Raw genomic sequence first — 13,220 nt, 5'->3', positions numbered from 1 at the left:
GTTTTCCTTCTCTCTGTAAACATGGTTTTGCAATAAAAATAAATAAATCTTTTTTTTTAACAAAGCAACTTTTAAAGATAACTTCTATAAAATCTTTCAAAAGTTAATGTCCAGTTATATTCTTACAGGTAATAACACATTAAGTTAATACACTGAATTTATGTGTTTTTGAATCTGAATAAATTGGTGTGGACATTTGACCCTCATTTTAGCAATTATATATAACTTTAGCCTTTTGTGATTTTGTATGTTACTTTTTTTTTTTTTTAATTTACAGAGTGGTGAATTTTCGTGGCCTTTTTAATGATTGAAATGGATCCAAAGTTATGAGTGACTTCTATTGAAGCAGATTGCAAGATTCTTCAAATCACCTTCCAGTAGCTGGATTCAGTTTTGGGGAAGAAGAGCAAGTGAAATAGAGAGAACGGAAGAGAAGAACCTCATTTGGATCCTTGACTATCCCTTACTCTCATCTTTTTACTTGTTTTAGTTTTCCTTTGGATTTATTAAGACCAAAGAAATAGAATATACATTTAGGAGCTTTATACCAAGAAATTTGCCTTGAAAGCTGCTATTTCGTGGAGGGAAAAGCATATCAAGTTCCTGTGTGATTTTTTTTTTTTTAATGTTATGAGCAAGATTCGATAGTCCTTAGCTTTTGAAGGTTAGGAAAAATACATATCTGCACACTTTTTAGTAGTTGTGAGATAATGAGATTTGTGCTTTAAGGGCTTTGTCATGTGGATATTTTGCTACTGGAATTGACTACTTTGAGCTCTTTTATAGTGCTTTAATGTATTTTTCATTTGTCACCTTGATGACAGTGTTTGCCCACATATAAGCCCACCTGTGTTTCTAGCTATGACCTTGTTATGAGCAGTGCTTGTCCTCACAGTGCAGATGTCCATGAATTACCTATTTAAGCTACATCATAGTGCCATTACTCAAGGAAGTTGAATGAGGTGAATATAGACATAGCTCTTTCCCCTTCCCCCCTTTTTTAAATGTAACAAATACTTTTTATGTTCCCCTTCCCCCTTCCCCTTCCCCCTTCCCCTTATTTGGAAACGTGTCACAAACTAGATAGTTTAAGATGAGCAATTGAGGGGACTGAGAGAGATCCACGCGGAGCCTGGCTTTTCTGTGCTTCATCACAAGACGTGCTGCTGGCCAGGCTACTTAAGCATCCTTTTCACAAGAAAATCCCGTGAGAGTCCCAGCTGGCAGACTCAAGGAGTTCGGAAAACAGGACCACAGAGGTTGTGCTCTGGGGTAAATATTTAACGTATTTCTCAGCTTTGAGAGAAAGCTCTGTAAGTGCCATGAAAAATATGTGTTGCTTTCTGAGGTATCTAATTTTACAAAATATTATTGAGATGGTTTAAAGATACCACCAAAAAATCCAAATAAATAAAGATACAAGTACAGTTATAAGGATAACTGGTAATTGTTGGTTTGAGAAAATACACGTGAACTAAATAGGAAAGCCTTTGAGATGTTCTGTCTCTGCTTTTGCCAGAAATTACCCAAGTATCTAAAGCAGATTAAGTATCTTTTTCTAAGTATCTGTAGTAAAAGTAGGCATTAATTTTGCATTCATGGATGTAATTGAGTGATTTATTCAAGCTTTCTTCGCGTAACATTGCAGATCCATGTTGTTTTTTTATACTTGATCGTCACATCATCATTTGTTTAGGGATCTTTAATTGAGGATCTTGTAGATCTATAGAGGATCAGAGATCAGGTCTTTGTCTAGAGAAATGTTAGGGTAATTGTAGATTGCTTTAGATGTTGCTGTAAAACTGGCAAGCATGCATTAGTGACTGAGTTGTCTCTTTTTCAGATCCTGGCCATGAGGTTGGATGCCTCCCCTTGCTAAAAGGAGACACTGGACCTAAATGGCGCAGCATGACTTTGTTCCTGCTTGGCTAAATTTCTCCACACCACAGTCATCTAAGGTACTCCACTACAGTAACTATCCACATACAGTTGTTTTTCAACCATAGTTGGCCTATATCCAGGTGTGAGACAGTGGTTCGGTTTGGTTTTATTTTTTAATTTTGTCTTGCTTGGGGATTGCCAATACATTCTCATAGACTTTACAACCTTTCTTTTAGTAGGATATAAGTAATCAGTTTCCATCAGTGTGTACACAGTGCATGGTGCATTTATTGTTTCCTGTATTATTTGCAGCATATTTTAGAGATAATAGTGTGTCTACTAACATATCGTCAGTGACATCAAGGGGCAGAGGTGAGTGTGAAATGCCCCTTGAGTAACCAAACCTTTAAAATGAATGCACAGTTATCTGTAGCAGATGAGGAAGAGAAAAGGGGAGAAACAATGTTTGATTATTTCTATACCTTGAGCACTTAACGGCTGAAGTATTTGGGTCCTTGCCATTTGGGTGCAAGAGAGATTTCAGCTGAATTTGACTTAGCCCAGGATGGCCGTTGCAGGCTCTTGAAGAGTGAACTAGTGGGTGGGAGATCTCTCTGGATCTTGTCTCTCTGTATTTCAAATAAAAAGAAAATAACTTTTAAAATAATTTTTTGGAAAAGTATACAAATCTTATCTGCAAAGAGCAACATTATTTTTTTAAAGATTCATTCGTTTTTATTAAAAAATCAGATTTGCAGAGAGTAAGGGAGACAGAAAGATCTTCTGTCTGCTGATTCACCCCGCAAGTGGCTGCCAGCGCCAACTGGAGCCAGGAGCCCCTTCTGGGTCTCCCACAGAGGCAAAGGGTCCCAAAAGCTTTGAGCCATCCTTTAATGCTTTTGCAGGCCACAAGCAGGGAGCTGGAAGGGAAATAGAGAGCTGAGATACGAACCAGTGTGCCCATATGGTTTACATGCAAGCAAAGACTTTAGACACTAGGCTACTACAGCTGGTCCAAGAGTAAAATTTTTAACACACAATGAACTAAGGAGAAAAATTGTATAATTCTGTTTCAGTATTTTATGATAAAAAGGAGTTTCTGTTGTTTTGGCATAAAGATAGATATATTAAAGGATTGGTACAAAATAGACTTGGAACAATAGGCCCATTAATACAGTCAGTTGAGCCCAGCACAGTGGCTCAATTGGCTAATCCTTCCTCTTCAAGCACCAGGTTCTCACATGGACACCAGTGCTGCTTCTCTTCTCATCTGGCTCCCTGCTTGTGGCCTGGGAAAGCAGTGGAGGATGGCCCAAAGCCTTGGGATCCTGTACATAACAGAAACCCAAAAGACGCTCCTGGCTTCAGATTGGCATGGCTGCAGCCATTTGAAGAGTGAATCGATGGATGGGAGATCTTCCTGTCTGCCCTTCTTTGTTTTTTTTTTTTTAAAGATTTATTTTATTTTTATTGGAAAAGCAGATATACAGAGAGGAGAGACAGAGAGAAAGATTTTCCGTCTGATAATTCAGTCCCCAGGTGGCTGCAACGGCTGGAGCTGAGCCAATCCGAAGCCAGGAGCCTCTTCCAGGTCTCCCACATGGGTGCAGGGTCCCAAAGCTTTGGGCCGTCCTCGACTGCCTTCCCGGGCCACAGGCAGGGAGCTGGATGGGAAGTGGAGCTGCCGGGATTAGAACCAGCGCCCAAGTGGGATTCCGGGTGTGCAAGGCGAGAACCTTAACCACTGCGCCATCACGCCAGGCCCCCTGTCTGTCCTTCTTTCTGTAAATCTGCCTTTCCAATAAAAGCCAAATTTTTTTAAAAGATTTATTTGTTTTTATTGGAGAGGCAAATATACAGAGCAAAGGAGAGATGTATCTTTCATCTGCTTGTTCACTCCCAAAGTGGCCGCATCAGCTGAAGCTGAGCCAATTCAAAGCCAAGAGCCAGGAGTTTGCTTCTAATCTCCCACTCGGGTGCAGGGTCCCAAGACTTTGGGCTATCCTCAACTGCTTTCCCAGGCCACAAGCAGGGAGCTGTATGGGAAGTATAACAACTAGACACAAAGTGGAACCCATATGGGATCCTGGCGCATGCAAGGCCAGGATTTTAACCACTAGACTACCATGCTGGACCTTAAAGATAGATATAATAGTAATATTAGTAAAAGTAATAATAGTCAGTTGGTTTTTTATTTAAGTTCCGACATAATTTCTGCATGTAGTTAAATAAAAATCAGAAAATGCCAGCATTATATTATTGTTATAAAGTATTAAGGAAAAGTTGGAAAGACATATTGTTTTAGATTATATGTGGTTGTTGATTGCCTATAAATGTGATATTTAAGCCATTACCTTCTCTCCAATTCTATAATAAATAGCAATAGCAATGCTGATGTTTTGAAACAAGCATTTTCTCTCTGCTGTTTCAAGATACTTTTTTTTTAAGATTTATCTACTTTTATTATAAAGTCAGATATACAGAGAGAAAGAGAGAGAGGAAGATCTTCCATCCAATGATTCACTCTCCAGGTGGCCACGACAGCCAGAGCTGAGCCAATCTGAATCTAGGAGCCAGGAGTTTCTTCCAGGTTTCCCACGTGGGCACAGGGTCCCAAGGCTTTGGGCTGTCCTCGATTGCTTTCCCAGGCTACAAGCTGGGAACTGGATGGGAAGCAGGGCTGCTGGGATTAGAACTGGTGCCCATATGGGATCCCGGACATTCAAGGCAAGGACCCAATGCCTTGGGACCCTGTACCCATGTGGGAGAACCAGAAGAAGCTCCTGATTCCTGACTTTGGATTTGCTCAGGTCCAGGCATTGCATTCACTTGGGGAGTAAACAACTGGATGGAAGATCTTCCTCTCTGTCTCTCCTCCTCTCTGTATATCTGTCTAATGAAAGTAAATAAATCTTTAAAAAGTTGTATGCCTTTTTTCCCATTCTGGGATAATGAAGTGAGTTGATAAGTATGTAACAGAATTTGCCAAAATTAAGTCCGAGGTCTGTGGTACTCTTATGGTCTATATAGTCTTACTGTTTATCAATTACCTGCCTTTCTATACTCATGTCATCTTAGTCACCTACAGCCACCTTTGAAAAACACAGAGAACATCTTCCTCGAGGAGAAGGTAGATTTGGAGTAAGCCGCCGTCGACACAATTCCTCTGATGGCTTTTTTAACAATGGACCCTTACGGACTACAGGTGAGCCTTGTGTGCCTTCTCATGTGTATTTTGAACTATTCAGAGTTGGATAGCACAGGCTGTTGGTGTGGAGGTGCATATGCATAATATACAGTTGTCAGCTGGTGGTCATTATCCACCTATGTTTAGAGCTTTCTAGGTTCTTGATGTTTTCATGTTCCCATGAGTCATCTATTCAGTTAAATAACTGGAATAGTGATTATCTCACCAAAGAAGTTTGTTTTGTGTTTGCTTTCTGTGCATTCCGTACTGAAAAAGGTCCCCTGGAGATTTTGTGGCAGCATCTGACCCTGTCTCTGAATTTTCAGGAAGTAAATGATACCTTACTTCCTTATTATTTCAGATTCCTGGCACCAGCCCTCCCTGTTTCGCCATGATTCTGTAGACTCTGGTGTCTCTAAAGGCGCGTATGCTGGAATCACCGGGCATCTCTCTGGTTGGCATGGCTCATCGCGAGGTCATCATGATGGTGTGAGCCAGCGCAGTGCAGGTGCACCTGGGAACCATCGACACTGGAATGGCAGCCTGCACACCCGGAAAGGCTGTGCCTTTCAAGAAAAGCCTCCAACAGAGATTAGGGAAGAAAAGAAAGAAGACAAGGTGGAAAGGTTGCAGTTTGAAGAGGAAGATTTTGTAAGTGTTAAGTTTTAGAGATTTAGTTAAATCCCGATAAATAGTGTCTTAAACATAAAGTCCTAATAGTAATTAAGAACATTCTAGAATTAGAAGTTTCTAAATTTATATTTTTGTTTTGAGAAGAATTCATTGGTATGAAGGCAGTGACCAAATAAGTCGAGAAATCTGTACAAATTTTTCATTTTTATGCTTACATATTAGATTGTCTTCATTATACGAGATTTTATTCCCTGTCTTGATATTGCTCTCAAAATAATTGTATTATTAACTAAGCAAGTCAGAAATATTTTAGCTGTTATTTGTGAATTCAGTAAAATTTGAGGCTAATACATGGAGAGTTTTTAATTTGAAAAGCAGACAGAACTCTAACCTCTTTTTACTTCCCAACTGTCCACAACATCTGGCCAACCCAGGCTAAAACCATGAGCCTGAAACTCCATCCAGGTCTCACATAATTAGTGGGGACCCATATGCTTGAGTTGTCACCTGCTGCCTCCCAGGCTACACATCAGCAGGAACCTGGAACCTGAGATGGAGCCAGAACTTAGTTTGAGATTTGAATGTCAAGCATTGTGTCAGCCATGTGCCAAATCTCCACATCTCTGGTTATTTATTTAAAAAAAAAAAAAAAGAAAGGTTTGTTTTTATTTGAAAAGGCAGATTTGCATAGAAAAAGAGAGACCAAGATCTTTCTGGCTCACTCCTAATGGGGCCACTACCTGAAATCAGGAGCTTCTTCCAGGTGTCACATATAGGTACAGAGTCCCAAGGCTTTGGGACATCTTCCAATGCTTTCCCAGGCCACAAGCAGGGAGCTGTATGGGAAGTGGAGCATTTGGGACAGTAAATGACACCCAAATGAGATACTGGCGCTTGGAAGTGGAGGATTAGCCTGTTAAACCACTGTACTGTCTCCAGTTATTTATGTATGTATATATATTTGAAAGGCAGACTTACCAAGGAGGAGACAGATCTGCTTGCTGACTCGCTCTCTAAATGGCCACTACAGCCAGGTCTAAGCCAAGCAGAAGGCAGAGGCTTTGGAACACTGTCTAGGTCCTTGTGGGTGCCGGGACTCATGTACTTTGGGCCTTCTTCCACTGTTTTCCCTGATGTGTTAGCAGGGAGCAGGGTCAGAAGCGTGTCGTCCAGGATTCAGGCTGGCTCACATAATGGGCTTCTAGCATCATAGGAGGCAGCTTAACTTGCTGTGTCACAATATTTGCCCATCTGGACATTTCTTTCTTTTTCTCTTCTCCACCCCCTTTTTTCTGATTTTGTTTATTGGAAACAGATTATTTTATAGCTAGAGTGATACACCTTCCATTTGCTGGCTAACTTCCCCAATAACCAGAACCACTGGAGCTGCGCTGGTCTGAAACCAGGAGTGTCAAGCTTCTTGTCAGTCCCCCAAGAAGTTTGACCATCTTTCACTGTTTTCCCAGACCATTAACAAGAAGCTGAATTGGAAATAGCACATTGGGATACCACCCATGTGGGATGCTCACACCACAAGTGCAAGTTCAGCTCTACACCACGATGTCAGACCCTCTTTAGTTGTTTCTAAGTAGCATATTAACCAGTTACCCCTTGTAATTTTGGGGGTTTTTTCCTTTTGTTTTTCCCCTACCTCCACTCCTGTAATTTTGGTGTATTAATAAATACATGAGGGCCCGACGTGATAGCCTTGTGGCCAAAATCCTTGCCTTGCACACGCCAGGATCCCATATGGGTGCTGGTTCTTATCCCGGCAGCTCCACTTCCCATCCAACTCCCTGCTTGTGGCCTGGGAAAGCAGTTGAGGACGGCCCAAGGCCTTGGGACCCTGCAACTGTATGGGAGACCTGGAAGACAGTCTTGCCTCCTGGCTTTGGATTGGCTTAGCTCTGGCTGTTGTAGCCATTTGGGGAGTGAATCATCAGATGGAAGATCTTCCTCTCTGTCTCTTTCATTCTGTAAATCTGACAATTCCAACACAAATTAATTAATGTAAAATAAGTATATATCAATATCTTCAAAAACTAAATACATCCATGGAATTTAGGTATCAATTGTTCTTCCCTGAGGTCTAGGAAATTTTTGGTATATCTTGATTTAAATGTTGGGTATTAATGTGATTAGTATACCTACATGACTTCGTCAAAACTGTATCCTTACAAAATACATCTTTCTGATGTATGTAAATTTAATATTTTTCTTTGTTAATGTCTTCTATTAGCTGATTCACTCTAAATCTACAACTGGGCCAGGATGGTACCCATCCTAGTCTCCCACATGGGTGGAGCAGCCAGGACTGTACCTGGTGCTTACTGTGCTTGTGTTGCCAGTGGTGGCTTAAGCTACAACATCAACCTCTAAAGCACATCGTGAACTCATTGGCACCTGATCATACAGGAATCAAGTTTGTTTTGTATCCCTAAATATTCTGGTTTCTTAAAGATTTTAGTAAAAAATAAGGTAGATTAGAGTGGAAAACAATTAAGCCCTATATAGCTGACTGGTATTCCATTACCGTTCTTGTGACATTTCTAGTCAAAAAGAAATTGACAACAAGAAAAAAAAATGAAAGTAACATTGCCTTTACCTGCTAAGAAAGGGGAAGTTCTGTGTCAAATCATACTTGAGGAAGTTCGGTAAGCACAAATTTAGTCTGCATTTATATATATATTTAAAATAAAAAGATTTATTTTTCTTGGAAAGATCTACAAGGATAAGGAGAGACAGATGTGCCATCCACTGGCTTATTTCCCAAATGGCCACAGTGGCCAGAACTGAGCCATTCCAAAGCAAAGAGCCAGGATTGATCAAGCTCTTCTGTTTTCCGAGACCACAGGCAGCGGCTGAATGGGTGCATTTCTATTTCTGAGTGTGGAAAACAGCGTACGTGAAGAAAATGCCAGTGTTTCACATCACCTAGCTTTGGGAAATGTTGGCATTTTTTCCCCAGGTATGCTGTTTGCCAGTCTTAGAAAACTGGATTTTGCAGATATGATTTAAAGCATCCTTAATCCTGGGTTTTTTCCCCTAGAAATAATTTTCTTGATTTCAGTGTTTGAACATCCTCACGTAGGATGATAAACTTACTCCATGTGCATATCCATCAACATTCTGTCTGTTTTGAATTTGGTGTTATTCATTCTCTAGTTCTCTTATTTTATGAGATTGATAGATGTGTGTGTGGATACAGTATGGCTCAACCAGAGATAGTTTTACTCTTTAGGAGACATTAGGAAGATTCTAGAGACACTGTAATTGTCACAAGTGAGAGTCAGGGATGTAGCTAAGTACCCACTGTGCAGTGGGCAGACCCATAACAATTTACCAGCCCAGATGTCAGTAGTGCATCAGTTGAGAAACTGCTCTAGCGTCCTGGATCTTTTCCATTGTCTGGTGTGACAGGCCCAGATTATTTATCTGTTTTTCTGTTGGTAGACATTTAGGTTATTGAAGACCTTCCTTTGAGTTCCACTTAATAAAACAAAACATGTATTTCATTCCTTGTTGAAAGGAAGAGTTACAGAGAGAGGAGAGACAGAAAGATATCTTCCATCAACTGGTTCACTCCTAAGTTGACCACAGTGGCTAGAACTGGGCCAATCAGGAGCCAGGAGCTTCTTCTGGTCTCACATGTGGATGCAGGAATTCAAGGACTCTGAGCATCCTCTGTGACCTTCCTGGTCCTTTAGCAAAGAGCTGGATCCAAAGTGGAGTCCCATGTGGGGTACTGGAGGTGCAGCCTGAGGCTTCACCTGATATGCCATGGCAGCAGCCCCTGAGTTCTAAATTTAAAGCATTGTAACTGAGATACTGTAATTGGAGAAATAAGTAAAAAATGAAATCTCTATCCAGAGTTACTTAATAAGTAGTAGTTAATTGGTGAAAGAGAAACAAGGAATATAATCGGTTTTAGAATACAATGAATCTGCATGCCGGAGAGACGGGTGAGAGACATGGCACTTGGAATAGAAAGGAGATTTGTGAATGGGTAGAATCTCAGAAGGAGCATAGCAGTCATCAGAGAGGAGGCCTAAAAGAGAACATGGATAATAGTGGAGAAGATGACTAGAAAGGGGTTTTCTGAGAAAAATGGGAATATCGGGTTAAAAATTACAAAGATGCTTGGGGACTTAAGATTATTGAATGTAGAGTTAGTTCTAATTGTTCATAAATTAGAGGTGGTATGCCTTAGAGAATTATAGTACAGAGTAAAGATCACATTGGTTGACTACTGTATGTGAAGTTGCACATAAATTGAGACTTACTAAAGTATCCAGACTTTGTCAAAAAGAGTTCAGCTGTGATTCAGTGAATGAGCAGTTATTGGTTCTTTGTTAAAGGAAAGAGCTAGAAACCTGCCTTTATAGTGCCCCAAAAAACTGTTTATGGCAGATATTACTTTTCTGGGATGCTAAGGAAAGCTGATAGCATCAGATCTGCCTTGTAACCTTGCCAGCCCAGCACAGTGGCTAGGTTGGATAATCCTTCCATATGGGTGTGGGTTCATGTCCTCGCTGCCATACTTCCCATCCAGCTCCCTGCTTATGGCCTGGGAGAGCAATGCAGGATGCACCAAAGCCTGTGGAACTTGTACCCATGTGGGAAACAGGAGAGACTCCTGGTTCCTGGCCTCGGATCAGCTAAACTCTGGCTTATGGATCCATTTGGGGTGTGAACAAACAGATGGAAGGTCTTTCTCTCTGTCTATCCTCTGTAAATCTGCCTTTCCAATAAAAATAAGTCTTTAAAAAAAAGAATTACTCTTCATAAAGAAGAAGATTCCAAAGAGCTTTAAATAAATAAATAACCTGGCTTTGAGGAATTTGGTGTTATAGGAGCTGTTAAATAAATATATGGGAATAGGAGCATAAATCTCCATTGACAGTAGTTACCATTCCAGCTGTGAAAGGGAGAATTTTGAATTGCTCAGGTGGACTTGCACAGAATAGGCAGGAAGGGTCGCTTTGAAGCTAATAGAGTCCTGCCTTCCATATTGGAGAACCTTGTTCTTGTGTCGGTTCCTTTGCTTCCTGTTCAGTTTCTTGCTACTGTGTGCTCTGTGAGGCAGCAAGTGATGGCTAAATTATTTGAGTCCCTGTCATCTTTCTGGAAAACCTAAATGAACTCTTTGTTTGGCCTGGCCCAACCCTAGCTATTGTTGGCATTTGAATAGTGAATAGAATGGAAGAACTCTCTTTCTCAAAAGCAAAAATTTTTATTTTGTTACGGTATGTTATATTATTTACCAGGATGAAATTCCTTTAATCTATTGATAAGAAAAAAGAATGAGCAAAATAATAAATATCTCTAGACAATCCAATGTGTACTTTTGGACATGTTTTCAAAACAAACCAAGGTCCCAGCACAGAGGCCTGGCAGTTAGAGTCCCCACCTTCTATATGCCGGAATCCCTTATGGACTCTGGTTCTAATCCCTCCAGCTCCACTTCCCACCCAGTTCTCTGCCTATGGCCTGGGAAAGCAGTTGAGCATGGCTCAAAGCAGTGGGACCCTGCACCCACATGGGAGACCTGGAGGAAGTTCCTGGCTCCTGGCTGTGGATTGGCGCAGCACCGGCCATTGAGGTCACTTGGGAAGTGAATCATCGGAAGGAAGATCTTCCTCTTGTGTCTGTCCTCCTCTCTGTATATCTGACTTTCCAAAAATAAATAAATAAATCTTTAAAAAAAAAAAACCAAGCAAACCTGTAACATGCTGTCCAGAGGGCCCAGCGTTGTGGCCTAGCAGCTAAAGTCCTCACCTTGCACGTGCCGGTATCCCATATGGATGCTGGTTCTAATCCCGGCAACCCTTTTCCCATCCAGTTCCCTGCTTGTGGCCTCAGAAGGCAGTTGAGGATGGCCCAAAGACTTGTAGGAGGAACCTCCTCCTCCTCCTACAGAGAGAAGGAGACAGAAAGATCTTCGGTCCAATGATTCACTCCTCAAGTGACTGCAACGACTGGTGCTGCGCTGATCCGAAGCCAGGAGCCAGAAACTTCTTGCAGGTCTGCCACATGGGTGCAGAGTCCCAAAGCTTTGTGAGCCCTGGGCCAGCCTGAAGCTTCATCTGAGTGTCCCGTGAGGGTGGCAAGGGCTCAAACACCTGAGCCATCTTCCACTTTCAGTGCTTTTTCCAAGCCATTAGCTGGGAGATGGATTGGAAGTAGAGTAGTCATGACATGCATGGGCACCAGTATGGCATGCTGACATTGCAGGGAACAACTTAACCATGCCAGCCCCAGCAAACTTGTCACAGAAGTCAGCATAGCAATGGATACAGTACTATGGGAAGAAAAAGTGAGAAAGGTTTTATACTGGTAGACTTAAGCTGTAAATGTTGTAGGCAAATGTTTTTATTTTAGGCAAATGTTGTGTAAGAACTCAGGATACTGTTTCCAGCACTTTTTCTGAGGCTCAAACTAACCAATGAGAGGAATTATAAAACATTAAGTTTATGGTTAATTGTAATAGAGATAAGACTGAGCATTAAGAGTATGTTGGATATAATAGCTGTGTGCTCTGCCAGTCTAGATATGAGAGATCATGTTCAATAACTTTAGTAATCTTGTTTCTCTTCTGTTCTGTATATCATGACTTAAAGCCATTGAATGTGATTTTATTTTAAGGCTTATTTAATTGAAAGGTAGAGCTGTAGAGAGACACAGAGGTCTTCCACCTTCTGGTTCACTGGATCCACCTCTATCGCTGGATGCTCCTCACATGGCCACAAATGATATGCCAGGTTGGAGCCTGGAGTCTCCTCTGGTTCGCCCATGTGGTCTCAGGGGTCTAAACATTTGGGGTCTCCTGTGATGTTTTCCCAGGGACATTAGCAGGGAGCTAGATCAGAAATAGGGCAGCTGAGATACAAATTGATGCCTGTATATGGGATGCCAGTTCTGCAGGTGGTAGCTTAAGCCACCATGCCATAGCTCCAGCCTTTGAGCATGATTTTGTGTCCTTGAAAATCATAATCTGTTTAAATGAAATGAAATACAAATACATGGGACTGGCAGGCAAATCCTCTGTCTGCTGTGCTGGCATCCCAGCTATTCCACTTACAATCTTAGCACCCTAGTGATGGCTTGGAAAAACAGTGTAAGATGACCCAAAACCTTGGACCCCTGCACCCACATGAGACTCAGAAGTAGCTCCTGACCAACTCAGCTCTGGCCATTGCAGCCATTTGGGGAGTGAACCAGTGGATGCATGATTCTTTCTATCCCTCTCTCTCTTGCTTTAAGCCTTTCAAGTGAAATAAATACAAGGTAAAGATTCCATAAACGCTCTAAGATACTTTGTATTTGAATTGGAACTATCAGTAAGAAATTATGAGAAGTTTTATCTTTGGATACAGAGTTCACATCTTACATATTTTTTTATTTTATATGATATTGCAAAAGCGTATCTGTAAAGCCATTGTGTTTTCCATTTTTAATGTTTAATAAATGACATGTGATAGCATTTTATTGTAAAATAGGCTTTGTGTTAGATAATTTT

At 41.1% G+C, this 13,220-nt stretch overlaps 1 protein-coding gene across 2 annotated transcripts in view; it reads left to right on the top strand.

The window, feature by feature from the left end:
* GPBP1L1 (GC-rich promoter binding protein 1 like 1) overlaps window positions 1-13,220 on the top strand; it is a 54,863-nt gene that overhangs the window by 22,568 nt on the left and 19,075 nt on the right. Inside the window, exons 2-5 of one of the 2 annotated variants that reach the window (XM_040977761.1) lie at window positions 278-1,272; window positions 1,844-1,958; window positions 4,960-5,095; window positions 5,430-5,719. In XM_040977761.1, coding sequence (XP_040833695.1) covers window positions 1,899-1,958; window positions 4,960-5,095; window positions 5,430-5,719 — 486 coding nt within the window. In that variant the 5' untranslated portion in view covers window positions 278-1,272; window positions 1,844-1,898. The remainder of the gene's footprint in view (window positions 1-277; window positions 1,273-1,843; window positions 1,959-4,959; window positions 5,096-5,429; window positions 5,720-13,220) is intronic. The other variant, XM_040977760.1, reaches the window with a different exon arrangement.

Source organism: Ochotona curzoniae, unplaced genomic scaffold, assembly GCF_017591425.1.
Source record: "Ochotona curzoniae isolate NIBS_2020 unplaced genomic scaffold, NIBS_Ocur_1.0 contig_2855, whole genome shotgun sequence".
Classification (NCBI taxonomy): Eukaryota; Metazoa; Chordata; class Mammalia; order Lagomorpha; family Ochotonidae; genus Ochotona; species Ochotona curzoniae.
Note: the sequence above shows the minus strand (reverse complement) of the source record. Positions and strands in the feature narration are given on the sequence as shown.